The 18,505-nt window shown below is 47.2% G+C and overlaps 1 protein-coding gene across 3 annotated transcripts in view; it reads left to right on the top strand.

The window, feature by feature from the left end:
* Window positions 1-18,505, top strand: part of Shank2 (SH3 and multiple ankyrin repeat domains 2) — a 443,211-nt gene that overhangs the window by 59,102 nt on the left and 365,604 nt on the right. For 2 of the 3 annotated variants that reach the window (XM_035442085.1, XM_035442084.1), the window contains exons 4-6: window positions 13,582-13,785; window positions 15,811-15,882; window positions 18,194-18,302. In XM_035442085.1, the coding sequence (XP_035297976.1) occupies window positions 13,582-13,785; window positions 15,811-15,882; window positions 18,194-18,302 (385 nt within the window). Of the gene's footprint in view, window positions 1-7,892; window positions 8,118-13,581; window positions 13,786-15,810; window positions 15,883-18,193; window positions 18,303-18,505 lie in introns of those variants that run through there. The other variant, XM_035442086.1, reaches the window with a different exon arrangement.

Here is an 18,505-nt window from a genome sequence, read left to right as displayed (position 1 = left end):
ATGGCAAGTACTTTAACTGCTGATTGTCTCCTCAGCCTCCATCTTCTTTCTTTAAAAAAAAACTCATCATAATTCATAGAACTGCACCATTCATGGGTATTCACAGGTGGGGGGCATGACCCCCTCAGTCATAGTGTTTTCTCAACCCTGGAGGAATCCATGCACCAGCTAGCTGTCTGTTCTCTCATGGATATCTCTGTAGCTTTTCCTGTTCTGCACATGCAGGGTAAGTGGAGCCACAGGATGGATGGACTGAGAGGTGGAGTCTAGCTGTTTAGAGTCCCATCTCTCCTGTTGGAGATAAATCTGTTCCCTCACATCTGTACACATACCAACACTCACAAATCCACTGAGGCTTTTGTTTGTTTCTTGTTTTTAATTTTTTTCCAGACAAGATCTTTCTAGGTAGATCAGATTGTTCTTGAACTTCTGACAATTCCCCTGCCTCAGCCTCATCGGTGCTGGGACTACAGGGGTAAGGCACCATGCTGACTGACTTCTTCAACATCACAACATAGACTCCCTGACCAACTCAGACGTGCATAACTCCTGGGTTCAAAGTTTCAACTATACCAAGGGCTGCGCTTCACTTGGTACATCTTTCTCAGAACAGATTTTCAGTTTGTACAGTTTAAAAACATTTATTTATCTAATCTATTCATTCTATTTATTTATCTATGTATTTATTTTTGTCAGAGAACAACTTGTAGGAGTTAGTTCTCACTTCTACCATGTAGGTTACTGGGGTTGAACTCAGGGCATCAGGCTTAGTGACCTCAGTGCTCTCACTGGCCCAGCATGGACTCTGTTTTCTACTTGTGCAGTGCTCACCTCAAAGAGGTTTATTTGGGACTAAAGACTTGACTAGAGATTGCTTGCATGTGAGTTTGGTCGGACACATCTTCTGTTCTAAAAGAAAAGCCACCTAACAGGACTGACATGATGCTTCATCCCCATTGCCAATTTGACTGGGTTTAGAATCACCTGGGAGACACACTTCTCAATGTCTGCAAGGGAATTTCCAGAGAGGCATCCAAGTAGCATCATTCCTTAGGCTGGGGTCCTGAATCAAATAGAAAGAAGAAAGTGAACTGAGCACCAGTGTTCATCTCTCTCTGCTTTCTGACTGTAGATGCAATATGACACTCCTGTGCCAGGCCTTCCCTACTAGGATGGAATATGCCTTCAAACTGTGAGCCAGATAAACCCTCCCTTCCTTAAGTTGCTTTTATCTCAACAATGAAGAAAGTCACAAAACAACTGGATAGTAGATGACACTGATGATGGTCCCCATTTAGAGGCTTGGAGTTCAAGGACAGTGGCCATAGCTGAAGCCCAATCATCCAGCCAGGTCCAGGAGGTTGAGGATGCCTGAGGGTTTCAGAAGTATTTTTATTCTTCATTTAGAGAATGTCGAGAATAATAAATATCACAGGCTCCAGGGTGTCTATTATACAGATCTGTGACCACAGGTAATCACTCTTCACTTTTTAGTGATAAGATTAAGCTTTACTTTGTTGTTCTCATTCCAGTCTCCTCCACTCAGGGGCAAAGCAAACACTGTCATGAATTCAGAGTCAAACTCATATTCTCAGAGCCAAATTCATATTCATTCTCTCTCTCTCCCTCTCCACCTCCCTCTCTCTTGCTCTCGCTCTTGCTGTCTTAGCAGTTTTGATATGTAGCCCAGGCTGGCCATAAACTCATGATCCTGTTCCTCCTCCCCAAAGTGCTGAGATCATAGGAATATGTCACCATGTGCATCCCCTTACCCATCCATCTACCCACATACCTATCCACCCACCAACGCAATCATCCACCCCTTCTCTGCCCATCTATCCATTCTTCTACCCATCCCCCCATTCTTACAAACATCCAAGTGTCCGTCTGTCTATCTATCCTTTTGCAGTATAGAAACTTGTGCTTCAGATTTTGTTTCTACTTAGAGTGACTACCCAGTGTGCTTTGTAGTGGATACCTGGATCACTGTTGAGAGAGAGAGAAGGCACAGAGTCTGATTTTCTTGGTAGTTTCATTATCTCATCACTAAAACCAAAGGAAACCCCCAGCCCCATCTACTCTGCAATACTACCAGGACAACCCGTTTCCCTGTGCTTCCGCTGAGCAGTTCCACTTCACAGCTTTCATCAGGAATCTGGTGTATCATAAGTTGTTTGAAAGAGAGCAGAGGCCCTGGGGCCCCCGCCATGCAGGGAACGGAAGAAAGGCAACCTCGATCCTGTGGCTACTGTTCCTCTCATGACTTGATTGCCACAGGTGGGGAGGGACTCGATTTTCATATCTAACGTTTTCAAACCATTAAAACCGGCTGAACCACGTTTCTTCTCTGTGTTGTCTGGATCCTGCGCTGCCCCTTCCTCTGCTGGATGCCAGGTTGGAGTTTTATATGCAAGGTCAGGTGACCTAGCTTGCAGGGGTCTCAGAGCCCAGACATAATCAGCCAGCATGGTATGCTTTTCTGCTTAAGTTCATGGCTAATTCCCACTTAATTCTCTTTGAGAAAATAACTTCTGGGAATGGAATCTTTGTCCTGGCATTACCCAAATTCTGTACAAAAACCCAGCGAATCCCACATGGGGGTGGAATGCTGGGGCTCAGAGGCTGGGTTAAACGAAGAGCATGTAGCACTTTCTCTGCTGCTGTCTCATGATGAGTCACCAGGAAGGTGATCCAGTCATCCATGTGAAAGCTGAGGGCAGGGCTGTCTTCTAAGGTCTATGCTGTGGTTGTGTTTGTGTGGGAGGGGGCACAGTCAAGACATAGCACTCCATTAGGGGAAAGGTTGTTATTGTGAATAAGAGAGAGAAAATATCCAGAGGCATTTGGAAGAGTCCAGCTCAGAGAGCAAAAGGAACAGACTGGACATGGCCAGGACTAGGGGAGTGGGAGAGAATAGTGGAGATAGCAAGAGATAGGGGATAGCAAGGATGCAAGAGAATACCAAGAAATAGAGCATTAGAGATAGCAAGAAGGCAGGGAGATAGCAAGAGAGAGAATAGCGAGAATAGCTGGGTTATAAGGAGGATGGGTAGCTGCAGGGAGGAAAGCCTATGAGCCTAGGGAGCTTAGGGTGGAGGGGGAGGTGAGAATGGCTAATGTGGGGCTTTGAAATGTATAGCAAATACTTGTGGGTGGGGACTGAGGAGCCTGGCAGCCAGCATGGGCTTTCATGTGCTACCACAAGTGCATGTCAATGTCCTTCCTGCTGCCAGGGGTGAGGGAAATGACTGCTTTGGGGACAAAAAACATATGTCACAACTTCCCCAGGTTTGCTGGTTTTAATCTAGCTGCCAGAAATCCTTCTATAGTCCAGCTTGAGCTGGTTTCTGGATATACGGAGGGGCTGAGGCCTAACAGTCTTATCATAAATTTGGGGTTGTCACATGTGACTGGGAAAGTTGGGGGTTCCCTCAGGGGCCTTAGTAATGTTAGTAAAAGTTTAAGAACAGACACAGAAAAAAGCTGGAGGTCCACCTTACTAGTATTTAAAAGAAAAATCCTGAGGCAGGCAAGCTGTAAATCTAGGTACTTGCTCAGTGGATAGAGACAGAGAAGACAACTGTGCTGTGAATAAACAGACACATGTAGGAAAAGCAGTTATGTGGTGACAAGGACAGTATCAGAAGAAGGGTAAAAGGTCCCAGGATGCTGAAGAAAGCTTTCTGGCCAGAGTCCAAAAGGAAGAGACAGAGGGAAGAAAAAGGAAAGTTACACATTTCTGAGTCAGAGCTTTAGTGAGCAGACCTAATGGAACCTAGGAACTGCACAAGTATTCTGGGAGGGAAAATACATTATCTCATTAAAGGGATAATACTCCTCCCGTATCCTTATCATGACAAATGAGCTTTCCTGAGAGGTGTTCCCTTGGCCAGGTGACTGACTGCTTCTACTGGATTAACCGTTAGGGGAAGAACAATGTGTGTCTCTACCCGGAGATGGGTATTCTATATTTATGACCAGAAAGAAACAGCTTCCCTTTAATGGGCCCTGGGCCCCCAGTGCCACTCCAAGAGTTGGATTTTCAGGATCCTCTCATCTTGTCTCTGATGTTGCTTCCCAGCTTGGTTGTTCCCACTTTGTCTCTACTCTGGTGGGTGAACTCCCTCCTCACCACCGTCCCCAACTCCTTCTACCATTTCCTCCCTGTCTTCCTCCACTTGCCACCTGGCTTGCCTCTCTCCTCCTGATTAGCTTTGATTAATCTCCCTCCTTCACTCTGGGATGGACTTGCAGCTCATGAGGAAAGCCTCAGGGTATCCCCCTCCCCGAGTTTCAGCTCCTGGCAACTGTGTGGCTCTGGAGTGTTCCACCTGGGATGCAGGGGTGTTGATTAAGGTGGTAACCGCTTTGTCATGCACCTGACTCTCACTCTCACTCAGGGCAGTCTCTCCACTTCAGCTCATTGCTTTTACACTGACTACTGTGGCCAGAGTCTGTCTACTTTTTGACATCTCTGCCTGAGAGTGTGGCTAAGGAGGAAAATTAACTCATCTTTAAGGAGCACACGAGCCCTGGTGGGTCTGAGCAGCACTTCTCAGTTCAGTCTCGCCTTGACAATAGGAGAGGCTTTGCCACAGCATCAGATGGCTGCAGTTAAGCTCCTGCAATTGGAAATGTTCTAATTGGTAAAGGGAATCCACAGCCACGGTCTCCTTCATCAAATTCTCAGAAGCATAAGCCTGGCCCTTGGACTTCAGCATTGTGGTTTTAGCCTGCCTTTCTAGGTCAAGGTCAACACTTCCTTTTAAAGCCATTGTGTTAAGCTTCAGGTGTTGGCCCCAGTCATGTTCGGGCACCGACTGCCACAAGTCCCAGTATGATTGATGGGCCTTTGCTCAAGACAAAAACAATTTCATTTGGACAGCTGCATTTGTGAGCCAGTCACAACATGGGTTGACCTTGGAATGCTGTTTTTCAGAGGTGCAGATAATACAGATTGCAGACAGACAGCCATGCAGGGCAAAATCTTCCCCAGTGCACCTTGCCTCAGCTTCCACCAAGCCAGTGTTCAACATGGGTCATCCAAATACATTCCAAGAGCTGGGGAAATGGCTGTTGGGAAAATGCTTGCTTTGAAAGCTCAGGGATCTGAGTTCAATCCCCGTCATCCACATTAAAAAGCCAAGCATAGTGGTACACTCTTGTGGTCCCAGCTCTTGGGCGGCAGTCAGAGGTAGATCCCTGGGGCTCACTGGCCAGCCAGCATTGCCAATCGGTGAGTTTCAGGCTGGTGAGAGGAATGGGTCTTGTACCAGCACATGCACGCATGTGCACCTGCACACACATGAACACACACACAGCATAATGAAGAAGTCAGTGATGACGTGGATGCTCAGTGCAGAGTGGTTCTCAGTGTGAAATGCACTTCCCTGTCAGGAGTATGTTAGCACACATCAGTGCTCTGCCTACACTCATGCCATGGTGTGGTCTGTGAGGGACCATGTTTCCAGCTTTTGTGATAGCCCTAACTACCTTAGAACCCCTTCCTTGAATGCTTGTTCTCAAGTTCTTTTGTTTCTGCTGAGCTCTTCGGTATAAGTGGGTGATTTAAGTCTCACTCAAGGAACCAGAGTTAAGAGAGGTGGAGGAGTCAGGGACCTTAGAGTATGTGTGTAATTCCAGCCTAGGGTTGTTTATCTTCCTGTCCAGGCTGCCCACTGTAATGAAACATAGTTACACAGTGTAGTATTTACTGCTTTTCATTGCTTTGTCTAGACGCTCCCAGCTCCGAGTTCACTGAAGTCTCATGGAACAGTTCTTATACTCTCTAGTCTCAGGCCCCAGATGGACATGGGCACACTAGCTGCTTTCGTCCACAGTGTTGCTGTGACTCAGAACACTCATCTATAGAAAACTAAGGGCAGATGACCTTCTGCAGTGGTGGGCATGCAGCCCCAGCATTGTGTTTTGTACCCCACTAATGTTCATTCACATGGGCTGGCAGTCGGTGCAAACGTGCCCCTCAACCCTCACTGTGGGCATATGCCCTCTGTGGGTTATAGATATCTGCTCTTAGTCATCTAGTCATACAAGTTATAGGACCTCTTCTGTTCTTATGTTGGAGCCCTGACCCTAGGAGCTAGGAGGGCTTTCAAGAGGCAATTAGGGTAAAATAAGGTCAATTAGGGGTGACTCTGATCCACATGACTGGGGTTCTGATGAGAAGTGGAGACCAGACACAGGGTGACCCTGGGAAGCCAGGGAGAAGACGCCACCTGCAAGCCAAGGTGTCTCAGGAGGAGCCCGTGCTGAGACACCTGCATGTGGGATTTTCAGTTCCCAGGATGGGGACACTGTATGTGTGCCATGCAGCCTGTGGCTCTGCTGCTGCGGGAACAAACTGATGAACACTGAGACTGAAACACAGAGGCTTGGGACTTTCTGGTTGGACTTGCCAAAGATCAAGACCCTAAGAACCTTACCCCTGCAGATTGGGTTGGCAGGCTATGGCCATCAAGCATGGTGTGGGAGAATTGTTTTGGTGGCATCTGGAGCCCCTGCCCTGTGCTGAGTGGCAGATCCAGCCTGGCTGTTTTCTCACCTGTCTGCATGCATGTTACCTTCTTGCTGCCTGTGCCGGAATATTTCAGTTTCTGGCTCACGTCTTGCAGAACACTTTTGAATGCATCATCACCAAACCCAAGAGCAGGTATTTGGGTGCCATCAAAGAGGTCTGGGACTCGGAGGGAAGGGTTCTGACTTTTTTTATTGCAACACTTCATCTTGGGTTGGACTTTCATAATGAACTTCATGGATGGAAGCATCCGTGTCTCACACTGTTAGCATCATGACCTGTCCCAGCTCACACTTGTAGCTTATAGATTTTGGGGGGGGGTGTTAGTTACTTTCCTATTGCTGTGATAAAGCACCTGACCCGACCAAAACAACTTATAGAAGAAAAAGTTTATTTGTGTTTATGGTTCCAGAGGGATATGAATCCATGATAGCAGAGTAGAGGCATAGCAGCTGGAAGCTCAGAGCTCACATCTTGAATTTCAAGCAAGAAGCAGAGAGAGCAAACTGTTAATGGTGTGAATCTTCGAACTCTCAAAGCCCCCCGCCCCCAGTGACATACTTCCTCCAGCAAGGCCATACTTCCTAAATTGTCCAAACTGCACCATCAACTGGGGACCAAGTATTCAAATGAGGGACATCACATCCAAACCACCACAGTGTTGTTGTCTCCCCACTCAGGAGCATTTCCATAGCTAAGTCAGATAAGGTATTAATAATCACTTCACTGGACACAGGTCAATTCCAGCAGCATTTGAAAGCTTCCATGAGGTGACACAGAAAAGTCAGAGCCCCTCAGTCTTCCCTCATCCCCATTCATCTCCAGACAGCTCAGGAGGAGTTGGGGACACCAGGATTCGTTGAATGCCGTGTTTTTCTGAGATAGAGAGGAAAACAGGATTGTGTCTTGACAGATGGTTTTGGTGACTTGGTGAGGAAGGACAGCCATCTGTTTGTAGAAGAGGGACATGTGGGGACTCCAGCTCTTAGACCACAGGTACGTGCTGGGTGACAGAAGACATAAGAGGGAGGTAGGACAGGCTGGGGAATCTCATGTCAAAGAGTTCATCCTAATTCTGTTGTTGATATTAGGAGTAAAGTTGAGGATGGATGGGGGGCAGGGGATAGAGATGGTGTGAGTGCAGGGTGCACTGGTGTGGAGTTGGGGTACATCAGTGATGGTTGACTTAGGGATGTTACAGTTTAGATATGAAACATCCTCCACAAGTTAATTGGTCCCTAGTTAGTCATGCTGACTTAGAGCTTAGCTGGACTAAATGTGCTACTTGGTGGGTGGGTCTTGAGGTTCGTAGCCTGGTTCCACCCACTTCCTGTCTTGACTCTTCTTTCCAATCTGCTCATACACAAGGAAGCTCCTACTGCCTCAGCCACAAGCCACTCCTGCCATCATGCTTTCATCACCATGAGGGACCAAATCCCCTTAAACTATGATCCCCCACTTCAGTTGCTTCTGTGGAATATTCCATCACAAAGATGAAGACAATAACTAATACTTTGGGCTACTTAGTTGGGGGCTGCTGTCCATGCAGTCCTCCTGTGGTGACATGGTCTGGGTACATCAAGTAAGTATATGTGACATTGCCTGATGGAATCACCAGCCCATCACTGCCAGAGCTGGGGGCTCCTTTCAAGTGTTTTTATTTCTGGGAATTTATGTTGAGGTAGATTTCTTTATTCTGCTGTTTTGTTGTCCTTCTGAGGGTTCTTCTCTATTTCTGCATCCTGAATCCCTGTGCCCAGCTGGGGGACCCAGCCTAGAGGGCTCTCCTGTGTTCCTGTGCTTGCCAGAGGTACACAGCACAGGTAACAGCCACAGCAGAGTTCTAGCTGGGTCCCCAGAACCAGTGTACAGACTTCTGTTACTTTATGTTTTGAAAAAGATGTTTGCTCTTCCAAACTTTGTCCTTCTTTATAGGAACTAAACTGTGTCCTTCCTCTGGGTGTATAAATGTTTAACATTGAGCAAGTTTACTAGAAATTGGAAAATCCGAGCAGAAAATAGTATTTCCCTGATGTAGGCATGCCCTGAATATCAGTCTTCTTGGGCAACATAATGATTATTGGCACTTTCTGTTTTGCTTGCTCTGTAGTTGGTGTGATTGAATATGAAGGAATATAAGGTGTCAGTGCTTGATGGGAGAGTCTTGGTAACTGGGCAGACTTGACATGGTTGAGATTAAAGCCTCTCTACTCCCTAGGTATGTGTCTTTTGGGCACTTGCTTATGTATCTGAGGTTCAGCTTCCTTGTTTGGAAAATGAGATTAGCATGATTAATGTGGTAAAGATAATGTCCACTTATAGTTGTGGTGAATGTGGATAGAGATAGCACAGTTCTGATGTGTTAGGATCCTGGATGTTAACAGGAACTGTTGTGATTGTCGTCATCATTACTGTCTGTAACATGAAAAACAAAAACCCAGAGATAGATATTGGGGTTCAAGCTGATGGTCAGATAAGCAAAGCAGCCAGCCTCTAGCTCTTACCTGTACTTCAGACTGAAAGGGTGATCCTGGCTCCACGAATCCCCAGAGTGCAATTCTCTCCCCACAAATCCTCAGAGACAATAGCTCTCCCTGTCTGGAAACTAAATCAGTACATGAGACCCTTTGCTTCTTCCTTTTAACCTTCCCTAGTGCTGGGATTAAAGGGGTGTGATCCCACGTGCTGAGATCACCTTTGTGTGAGCCGTTTCTCCTTAGGACTGGATCAATTTCATGTAGCTCATGTGGCCTTGAACTAACAGAGATCCATTTGCCTGTCTTCCCAGTCCTTGGATGAAAGGTGTGTGCCACGACTGCCTAGCTCTATGGGTAGCTAGTATGGCTGCTGGGATTAAAGGTGTGTGTATCACCACTGCCTGACCTCTATAGCTTGTGGCTAGCTTTGCATTCTGAACCCTCAGGCAAGCTTTAATAAATCATAAATAATATGTCACCACAACCGTCACCATCACCACTATCATCACATCACTATTCTCTTTAATACTATCATTACCATCACCATCATTACCAGCAGGATCATAAATATCATCACCACCAATATTGTCACCATCATCATCATCCCTATCACCATCATTGCCAATTCTTGGTTACTTTTCTATTGCTGTGATAAAACAACACAATCAAGGTGACTTATAAAAGAAAGTGTTTAATTCAGATTATGGTTTGAGAGGGTTAGAGTCCATGAGGCAGAGTGAAGGACAGCTGAGAGCTCCCATCTAGATCTACAACCGTGAGTGTGGTGATTTAAATAAGAATGGCTCCCATCGTCTCATCTATTTGAATGCTTAGGGAGTGGCGCGAGGAGGTGTGGCCTTGTTGGAAAAGGTGTGACCTTGTTTGAGTAAATGCATCACTGGGGGTGGGCTTTGGTGTTTCAAATGCCCAAGCTAGGCCCAGGGTCTCTCTTTCTAGAACTCTCAGCTACCTTTCCAACACCATGTCTGCTTGTGTGCCACCATGCTTCCTGCCATGATGATAATGGACTAAACCTCTGAAAATGTAAGCCACCCCAATTAAATGCTTTTTCTTTATGAGAGTTGCTGTGATCATGGTATTGCAGTAATAGAAACCCTAACTAAGACAATGAGGCAGAGCGAGAGCAAGAGACAGCACAAGAGAGCATGAGAGAGGTAGTGTGTGTGTGTGTGTGTGTGTGTGTGTGTGTGTGTGCACGCGCGCGCGCAAGGGCTCACCATAGTGACACAGCTCCTTCAGTAAGTCCACATCTCTTCATACTTCCCAAACAGTTCTACCAACTGGGAACTAAGCATTCAAACACATGAGCCTGTTAGGGGTCATTCTCACCCAAACCACTACAGCTATCAATCACCATCTGCCTCACTGTCACCATTACCACTGCCATCATCACCATTACTGCCACCACCTGTTAAGCCTCTTCAGAAACACTCTAATTGACATGCCCGGATGTGTGCCTCCTCGGTGATTCAAATCCAGTCAAGTTGACAATCAATATTAAAGGTCAGCAGCAGGTGATTTACACCTTTGTTACTTCCTGAGGCTCTTGTAACTGACACCAGGTTAGGCAGCCAGGCCAACAGATGGGCTCGGGAGTCCAAGATCAAGGTGCCATCAGGGATTCCCCAGGATGCCCCAAGGAAGCCTCTGTCCCACTCTCCAGTTCTGGGGCTTTGCTGGAGACCTTCAGATTTTTTTTTCTTCTAGGAACATCACCCTGATAATCTTCCTATGCACCTTCTGTGACATCCACATTTACCATCTCTACAGTGTCACGCTATTGAGTCAGGCACACCCTCCTCCAGTGCAGCCTCATCTTAATTGACCATACCTTCAAAAGCCCCATTTCTAAATAGATCACTGTCTTCTTTCGGGGGCATAGCCCTTTACAGGTATGTGGCTTATGGCCACATGTATTTCTGGCTGCCATGTGGTTGGAGTGAGGCCCAGACTTTGACTGAGGAATCAACACGGTGGCAGCTTAGTATGTCTTGCCCAGCTGGTGGGTGACCAATCCAGGGGTTGCTGACCTCTGACCTTCTGCTGTTTCCAGAAGGGTTTCCATGTAGCAGCAGCTCTAGTCCTTTCCAAAGCTGCTTCTCTGTTTCTCAGGCTTGGTCCTTGCACTAGGGAGGTACTGCCCACAAAATGGCAGTGAGTACCAGTCTTTGTGTAGCTTACAATGGCAAACAAATCCTCTGGGAGGTGGCGTACAGCCCTGGGCCCCTCTAGGCACTTGCCAGTTGGCAGGTTCTTGTTGGCTGTGGGGAGGGCTGGTGAAGTGCTCTGTAATATGCTGTGAGGGAACCTGACTTGGGGCGTCCCATCTGTGTACTGTAATTCGAGTCCTGAAATGATTCCTGAACTGGGAGTGGTGGGTTACCAGCAGCCCCAGGAGGCCATATCTCTTATCATGCTTTTGTTGTGTCAAAATCTCAGAGGGTTCTCACCTAGCCAGGATTGGGGTGGGGTGGGGGAGTGTGGCTCCTCCCTGGAAGGAGCAACTGGTCCCACCAGGTCTTGTAACCCAGGAAGGTCAGAGGGTCACCCTGAACTCAGCCAGTGACACCTGAGAGGGGCCAATAGGAATGTTCATTCATGTGTGGGGTGTCAGCTTTCCTGGCTGGGTTGTGGCTACTAGACCAGTGTTCAGGACTGATAGCAGCTGAGCCATTCTGCAACTGTATGAACCTATTAGGGCTCAGTGACTGGATCCTGAAGGCAGCAGGGCCTTCTGTACCCTGAAGCAGGGCCACATAGAATCCCCCTGCAAAACACTAATTCCAGCCTCTTTCAGTTAGCCCTCAGCTCTTCCTAGCTGTCTTTGCAGTACGAAAACACCCTGCACCCCTGCTATGGCTGTACAGTAGAAACCTATTTTAATCCAACACACATGAGAAGTCTTGGTTAGACATAGACCTGGTCTGGCTTTGTCTTTCCTTGGCTTCCAAGGAGTGTCATAAAAGGCCACTGGGAACACAACCAAGCTGTCACTATTCCAGTTCTCAGAGGGGGAAATGCATCTTTTTGGGTGATGTGGGTAATGGATTTGGAAGCCCTGTTGATTCTGTTTAACCATGTAAGAAATTACCACTTGCAGTAATTGGTCTGACCACCCCCCACCCTGATCAAATAGTTTCTTGTAATGCTACCCCTCATTCTTCAAGTGGTATATATAGGTTGGGTTTTGGTTTTTCCATTCTCCTCTCTCATTCTCTCTCTCTCATCTCTCTCTCTCTCTCTCTCTCTCTCTCTCTCTCTCTCTCTCTCTCTCTTTAGACAGGGTTTTTCTATATAACAGCCCTGGCTGTCCTGGAACTCACTTTGTAGACCAGGCTGGCCTCAAACTCATAGAGATCCTCCTGCCTATGCTTCCTGAGTGCTGGGATTAAAGTCATGTGCTACCACCACCTAGCTCGGTTTTCCATTTTCATGTATGTGTATGTGGTGTGCATGTAAATATTCATGTTTGCATATGTATGAGCACATGAGTGCCCATGGTTGATGTCTAGACTCATCCTTGATTGCTCTTTCACCTTATTACTGAGGCAGGGTCCAAGGGTATATCAATCAAACCCAGAGCTTACCCATATACCTAGTGTCACTAGCCAGCTTGCTCTGGTGGGTGCACTGTCTCTGATTTCTGAGGCTGGAATTATGCCACACCCACCTGGCATTTATATGAGTTATAGGGATTTGAACTCCAGTCTTCACAGTTTAATCACAGAGCCATCTCACCAGCTGTATAGTGCATACAGTTGTGATTTTCTGTTTGGAGACAGTGTTGGTGAGGTGAAGGCTCTCATCCCTCAGGCCTTCCATTGGGAACACCCGAGACAAGATGTCCTCTGTATCCAAGTTGCCAGAGAGCAAACCATGCATACCTCAAGTGGCACTGTCATTCAGTCGGCCCCTGAGCCAGGGGTTTCATGTAGATTGAGAAATGTGCACCAGATTTATTTTATCTTCATCGGGATGGAGTGTGACTTTTACACAGATGTACAGTGTGTCTATTAGGTGTTAAAAACAAATAGGGAATCATGCAGTGTGTCCAACCTGTGTCCTAATGGCCGTGTGTGTCCTGGGACACCTGTGAAAGCGTGAAACAAAAGTGAGTTGTTTTTTTTTATCGCTAACTCGATTGTAGTTCTCAAACATGAACTTCATAGATGACAGTGTTGTGTTCCAATACAAAGTGCATTTGGGAGGATGTGTGAAATTTACAAACATGTCATCATGAGGAACCTGAGTGTCTGAAGGTCTGGAGATTCAGAGGGGGGTCCTCTCACTCCCAGGATATCTTAGGGACACCTGTACTTAGCTGACATTCTCAGTGCATGTCCCTCCCGCCACAGTGCACTCATGTGTGCTGGTACGTATGTACGTGCATATGATAATTTTGACATTTGTCCGAGAGGCAAAGGTAAACTTTATTTTGGGGCAGAGTGAACCTGAGCAAAAGGAGCAGGATTCCTTTGATCCTGAGCCCAGGTTGGTGGTTCTGATGACCTTTGGCATCCCTGACCCATGACTCTGTTTTCCCCACAGAAGTGCATTCGATTTAACCCAGATGCCACCGTGTGGGTGGCGAAGCAGCGGATCCTGTGCACCCTGAACCAAGGCCTGAAGGATGTACTCAACTATGGGCTCTTCCAACCTGCCAGCAATGGGCGGGATGGCAAGTTCCTGGATGAGGAACGGCTACTGCGAGAATACCCACAGCCCATGGGCCAGGGTGTGCCTTCCCTGGAGGTAAATAGCCATGTGTGACTGTGTGGGGGCTGGTGCTATGCAGCCTGGGTGCAACTGAGGACTCCTTCACCAGGCTCCTGTTTGTTTTAGAGTAGAAAATTAGCTACCCTTTAGTTAAAGTCTGGCTCCTTTGGACCTTACCTGTTAGGTATGTGTGTGACAGGTACCTGATAGTCCTTCTTGATGGCTTGGGAATGTGATTAGCTAAAGACAAAAGTGAGAGCTGAGTTTATGGTGGCATTTGGATGTGGGCAGGGGCAGGCTGAAGAGCTGCAGCATTGCAGTCCAGCAGCAAGCCTGGGCATCCTCCAGCCTGGTACTGCTCCATCCAATTCCATCCAGAAGCTGCACAGACTCTGCTTAGGAGACACAAGCTCTCCAGGCAGCCCTGACAACCTCGTTCTTCAGGACTGACTTGTTTTCACACTTGATAATCAGAAAGTTCCCATCTGAGCCTTGGGTGCACCTTGCCTCCTGTGGACTGGCCATCTTGTGTAGGGCAGAGGGAGAGCAAGACACAGTTGCCTCCTGTGGGTAGTACGGCCAGGGGAGGGGCCTGGAGAAATGGCTCAGTGGTTAAGAGCAGCTGCTGCTCTTCCAAAGGACTCAAGTTTAGATTCCAGCATCCAGACTCTCTCTCTCTCTCTCTCTCTCTCTCTCTCTCTCTCTCTCTCTCTCTCTCTCTCTCTCTCTCTCTCTGGTTGCTTGGTGATTTTTAGCACTTGTTGCTCTTGCAGAGGACCCAGGTTCAACTTCCAGCACTCAGTTGGTAGCTCACAATCATCTTTAACTCCAGTTTCAGATCTAAGGCATGTGGTACACAGATATACCTGCAGTCAAAACACCATAGATAAAAAATAATAAAATAAGATTAACAGTGTAGATTTTTCTTACTTTTATGAACATCAGTGTTTTACCTGCATGTATGTATATGCACCAAATATGTGAAGAACTCACGATTCCCTGCAGCTGGAATACAGATGGTTGTGAGCCACTATGTAGGATCTAGGAACTAAACCCAGGTCCTCTAGAAGAGCAACTGGCTCCCAACCATCGAGCCATCTATCCAGCTTCCTAAATAAAATTTTCAGAATCTAAAAACAGGAAAATAATTCAAGGTCATATTTCAGTGTAGGAAATAACTTTTGCCTCCTCCTGGCGCCTTCCTACCTGTGTTCTCAGGCACTTGTACCCACCCTTAATATGAGCTCCTTGGAGTGTGATAGACTTAGAGGAGGTCAGGTAGGAGGCACAGTGACCTGAGTTCAGGAAGGTCGTTATACTCTAAGGCCCTTGGATGGTGGTGTTATTGTTCGGCAGATAAGGAAACTGAGGCTGATGTGGGGGAAGTAACCAGTTCAGAGTCACTTAGCAAATAGAGGACCTCATGTTTCCTCTCAAAGTCTTAGTCATGCCTTGCCCTCAGTGGTCTTCCGGAGCCTTCTGCAGTGTCTCTTTAATAGTTAGCTCACAAAGGTTCTAGGTGTCTGGGAGGAGAGGGGATATGATAAAGCTGACTGCTGGGATACAACTTGCCTGGAAGCATTGTCACTAACCCCAGTCCACTTCTCCACTCTGCAATGAAATTTCCAATCCAAAGCAGGCAGCACTGTCCTGAGGGGCCAAAGGGAGTCCCTGAGTTCTGAGCAGAAGGGTGCATGGGATTTCCCATGAAGTCTAACAGAGATGAGTGACAGGGAAGAAAAATGTATACAAGGTGCACCCCAGACAAGCTAAGGGCAGGTGGACTCCCACAGACTGATCCAGCAGGATGAGGCTACGTTAGTGGTGTGTCAGACCACCTCACCCTCTGTATCAGCTGGGGACTTACTGGCTTACACAGCTGAGAGCTTGCCTGTGTCCTCATGGCTGCTGAATGGGACTCTTGGGGGGTGGACTCTGCATCACGGACACCAGTGTCTTGATTAAGACTGGGGTGCCTCGTCCTTGGCCAGGTCACTTTTCCTCTGAGCATCCATGTCTAACATTTAATCACCTGCAATCTTTTTCTTGTTTCCATGGCAGTTTCGCTATAAGAAGCGTGTGTACAAGCAGTCCAACCTGGATGAGAAGCAGCTGGCCAGGCTCCACACAAAGGTATGTGGGGGTGGGTAATACTTCCTCCACCCCACCAGGTCACAAGGAAGAGAGGCATCTCTAATTAAGGCTGAGAGGAGTATTTTTTGTGCCATGGTTCTTAACCTTTCTAATTTTATGTCCGTTAATACAATTCCTCATGTTTTGGTGACCCCCCCCATCGTAAAATTATTTCATTGCTACTTCATAACTGTAATTTTGCTGTTGTTACGATTCATAATGTACATATCTTGGTTTTCCGATGGTCTTAGGTAACCCCTGCAAAGGGTCATTTGACTCTCAAAATGTCTCGACTCACAGGTTGAAAACACTAGTTTATGGGACTAAACAGATATTTAACAAGCAACTTGATGCTATGTCAATTTAGTAAAACAACAGTGTTTCCTCCTTAGGGCTGGGGACTTCCCCTACCATGTGTTTTTGATGTAGTTTACAGCACCAGGCTTGGATTCCTACAGTGGAGGGGGCCTCAGAGCCAACCAGGGAGTGGTTGGTTACTCCCGTAACTACTATGGTACTATGGTACTGTTGCCCAGAAGGTTGAGATCATAGTTCATAGGATTTACAGCTGGGTAAGACCGTTGGTGCCTTATCTCCCCCTAGATAAGACTGTTTCATAACCCCTCAGAATTATAAAAGCTAGCTGCCTAGGGTGAGGTGTCCAGCTCACGTCCAGCCTGTATCATGCCACAAGCTGTGCCATCTCTTCAGCCCTAGGGTCCCATAATCTAGTTCTGATGGACAGCCAAGACAAATAGCAGCAGCCTGTATTGTATAAGGGGCCTCTATGGCCTCTCTGACCAACATTGCTTTCATTTTTTGGGCCTACCTTATCCAGTGGTGGCTGGCAGAAACCCATCACTTAGTTCCCTGCCCTTTGGTATTTCCCCCACTCGGTCCTTGATCTCTCAGCCATGCTCTGGCCACGTATGGTCCAGGCTCTTGTGTATTTTCTGCCTTGATCCTGGAATCCACATGGATGTGGTTGACCCCAGCATCTGAGGATTTCTTTAATTATTTTCACTATTGCTGTTGCTGTTATTTAATGTGTACATACAAATCTTTGTGAATTTAAAGAAAGGTGTCAATGAGCAAATAGCCGCAATTTAAATGGCACTCCAGGTTTAGGACTTTTGTTCTAATCCCTGACTGTAAGGTATCCAGATGGGAATCCAGCCCATGGCAGGTGCCTGGAAGGCCCAGGCACATCATCAGATGAAAAGTCACAGGTGCTCCTGTTCTGTGTTGTGAAAACTGTAGATCAGGATGAGGGTGCGGCCTAAGAGACATGATGGGCTCTCCCTGATCTGTGCCCAGAGCAGAAACAGTGAAGGACACCTAGTCCACTCCTTGGGAGATCACACAGGACAGCCACAGAACCTCAGCCTCCCTAAGCCTCCCTGCTTCTACCCTCAGCAGGAAGCCTGGTCTCAGATCAGCTAAGACCTGGGCGTCAGCTTCCTTTCTGGGAATGAAGTGGAGGGTCTGAATGGGTCTTGGAGACTGACTATCAGTTTGTCACCCTACCCCATGTGATCTTCTCTATCTCCATAGGAGAGCATCTCTTGCTCACAATATGGTAGAACCCTCTCCTGCTGTTATCACAACTTAAAAACCACAGACAGACTGGCATTCTTACAATTCCAGATCCCTTGCCCGTCTGACATCATAGCCAAAATTTGGATTCCTTGGTGCCCAGGATATGGCCGACAGTGGTGGTAGAATGAGCTCTCTGGGGCCTCTTTAGATGTCTATGAACCCCACTCATCAGGGTTCCACCCTAATTACCCAGAGATCCCTAGTGTCATTATACAGGTATTGCAGTTTACTGTGTGAATTATGGAGGGACAGACATTGAGACCTTGGCATAGAGATGGCAAACAGCTAGGGTTCTGAGACATTCATCCAGGGCAGGCCTATGGTATTAGCTGTGTGTTGACCCCACTCTCGGCCCTATGTGAGCCTTGGGGTCAGCAATGTCCTGCATAGAGGAGGCCAGCGTCTCCTAGAGGACAGTCTTTTCTTAGTCTGTAAAGATCCTTCCTTCCTTCCTGCATGAGCACAGGCAGTCCAGTCTGATTTGAAATCACTAGGTAGCCAAGGATGACCTTGAACCTCTGATCCTCCTGCCCCCACCTTCTGAGTGCTGGAACTAAAGGTATGCACCAACATACCAAGTTATGCAGTTCTGCGCTTGGGCCCAGGGCCTCATGCATGCCAGGGAAGTTCTCTGCCCATTGAACCCCCGTCTCCTGCCTCTGTAAATGCATTTTTTCATAAAGTCTTTTCTGTTTCATTCTTTCCTCTCCAGACCAATCTGAAGAAGTTTATGGACCACACTCAGCATCGCTCAGTGGAGAAGCTTGTCAAGTTGCTAGACAGAGGCCTGGATCCCAATTTCCATGACCTGGAGACTGGAGGTTGGTGGCCATGAGGGAGGCCTTCACCATACTCTGGGGAAGCATGCATCTATTCCCGAGTTCATGTTACCATGAATCATTCATCTCTCACTCTGCCTGGGTTTTATCTGGTCTTTGAGGTGGTGCTTCACTCATGTAACCTCTGGTCTGAAGGCCCGTGTTCCTCTCCTTGCTGTCTGAGTCTCCAGCATACATAAGTGTTA

This window comes from Cricetulus griseus, chromosome 3 (assembly GCF_003668045.3).
Source record: "Cricetulus griseus strain 17A/GY chromosome 3, alternate assembly CriGri-PICRH-1.0, whole genome shotgun sequence".
Classification (NCBI taxonomy): domain Eukaryota; kingdom Metazoa; phylum Chordata; class Mammalia; order Rodentia; family Cricetidae; genus Cricetulus; species Cricetulus griseus.
Note: the sequence above shows the minus strand (reverse complement) of the source record. Positions and strands in the feature narration are given on the sequence as shown.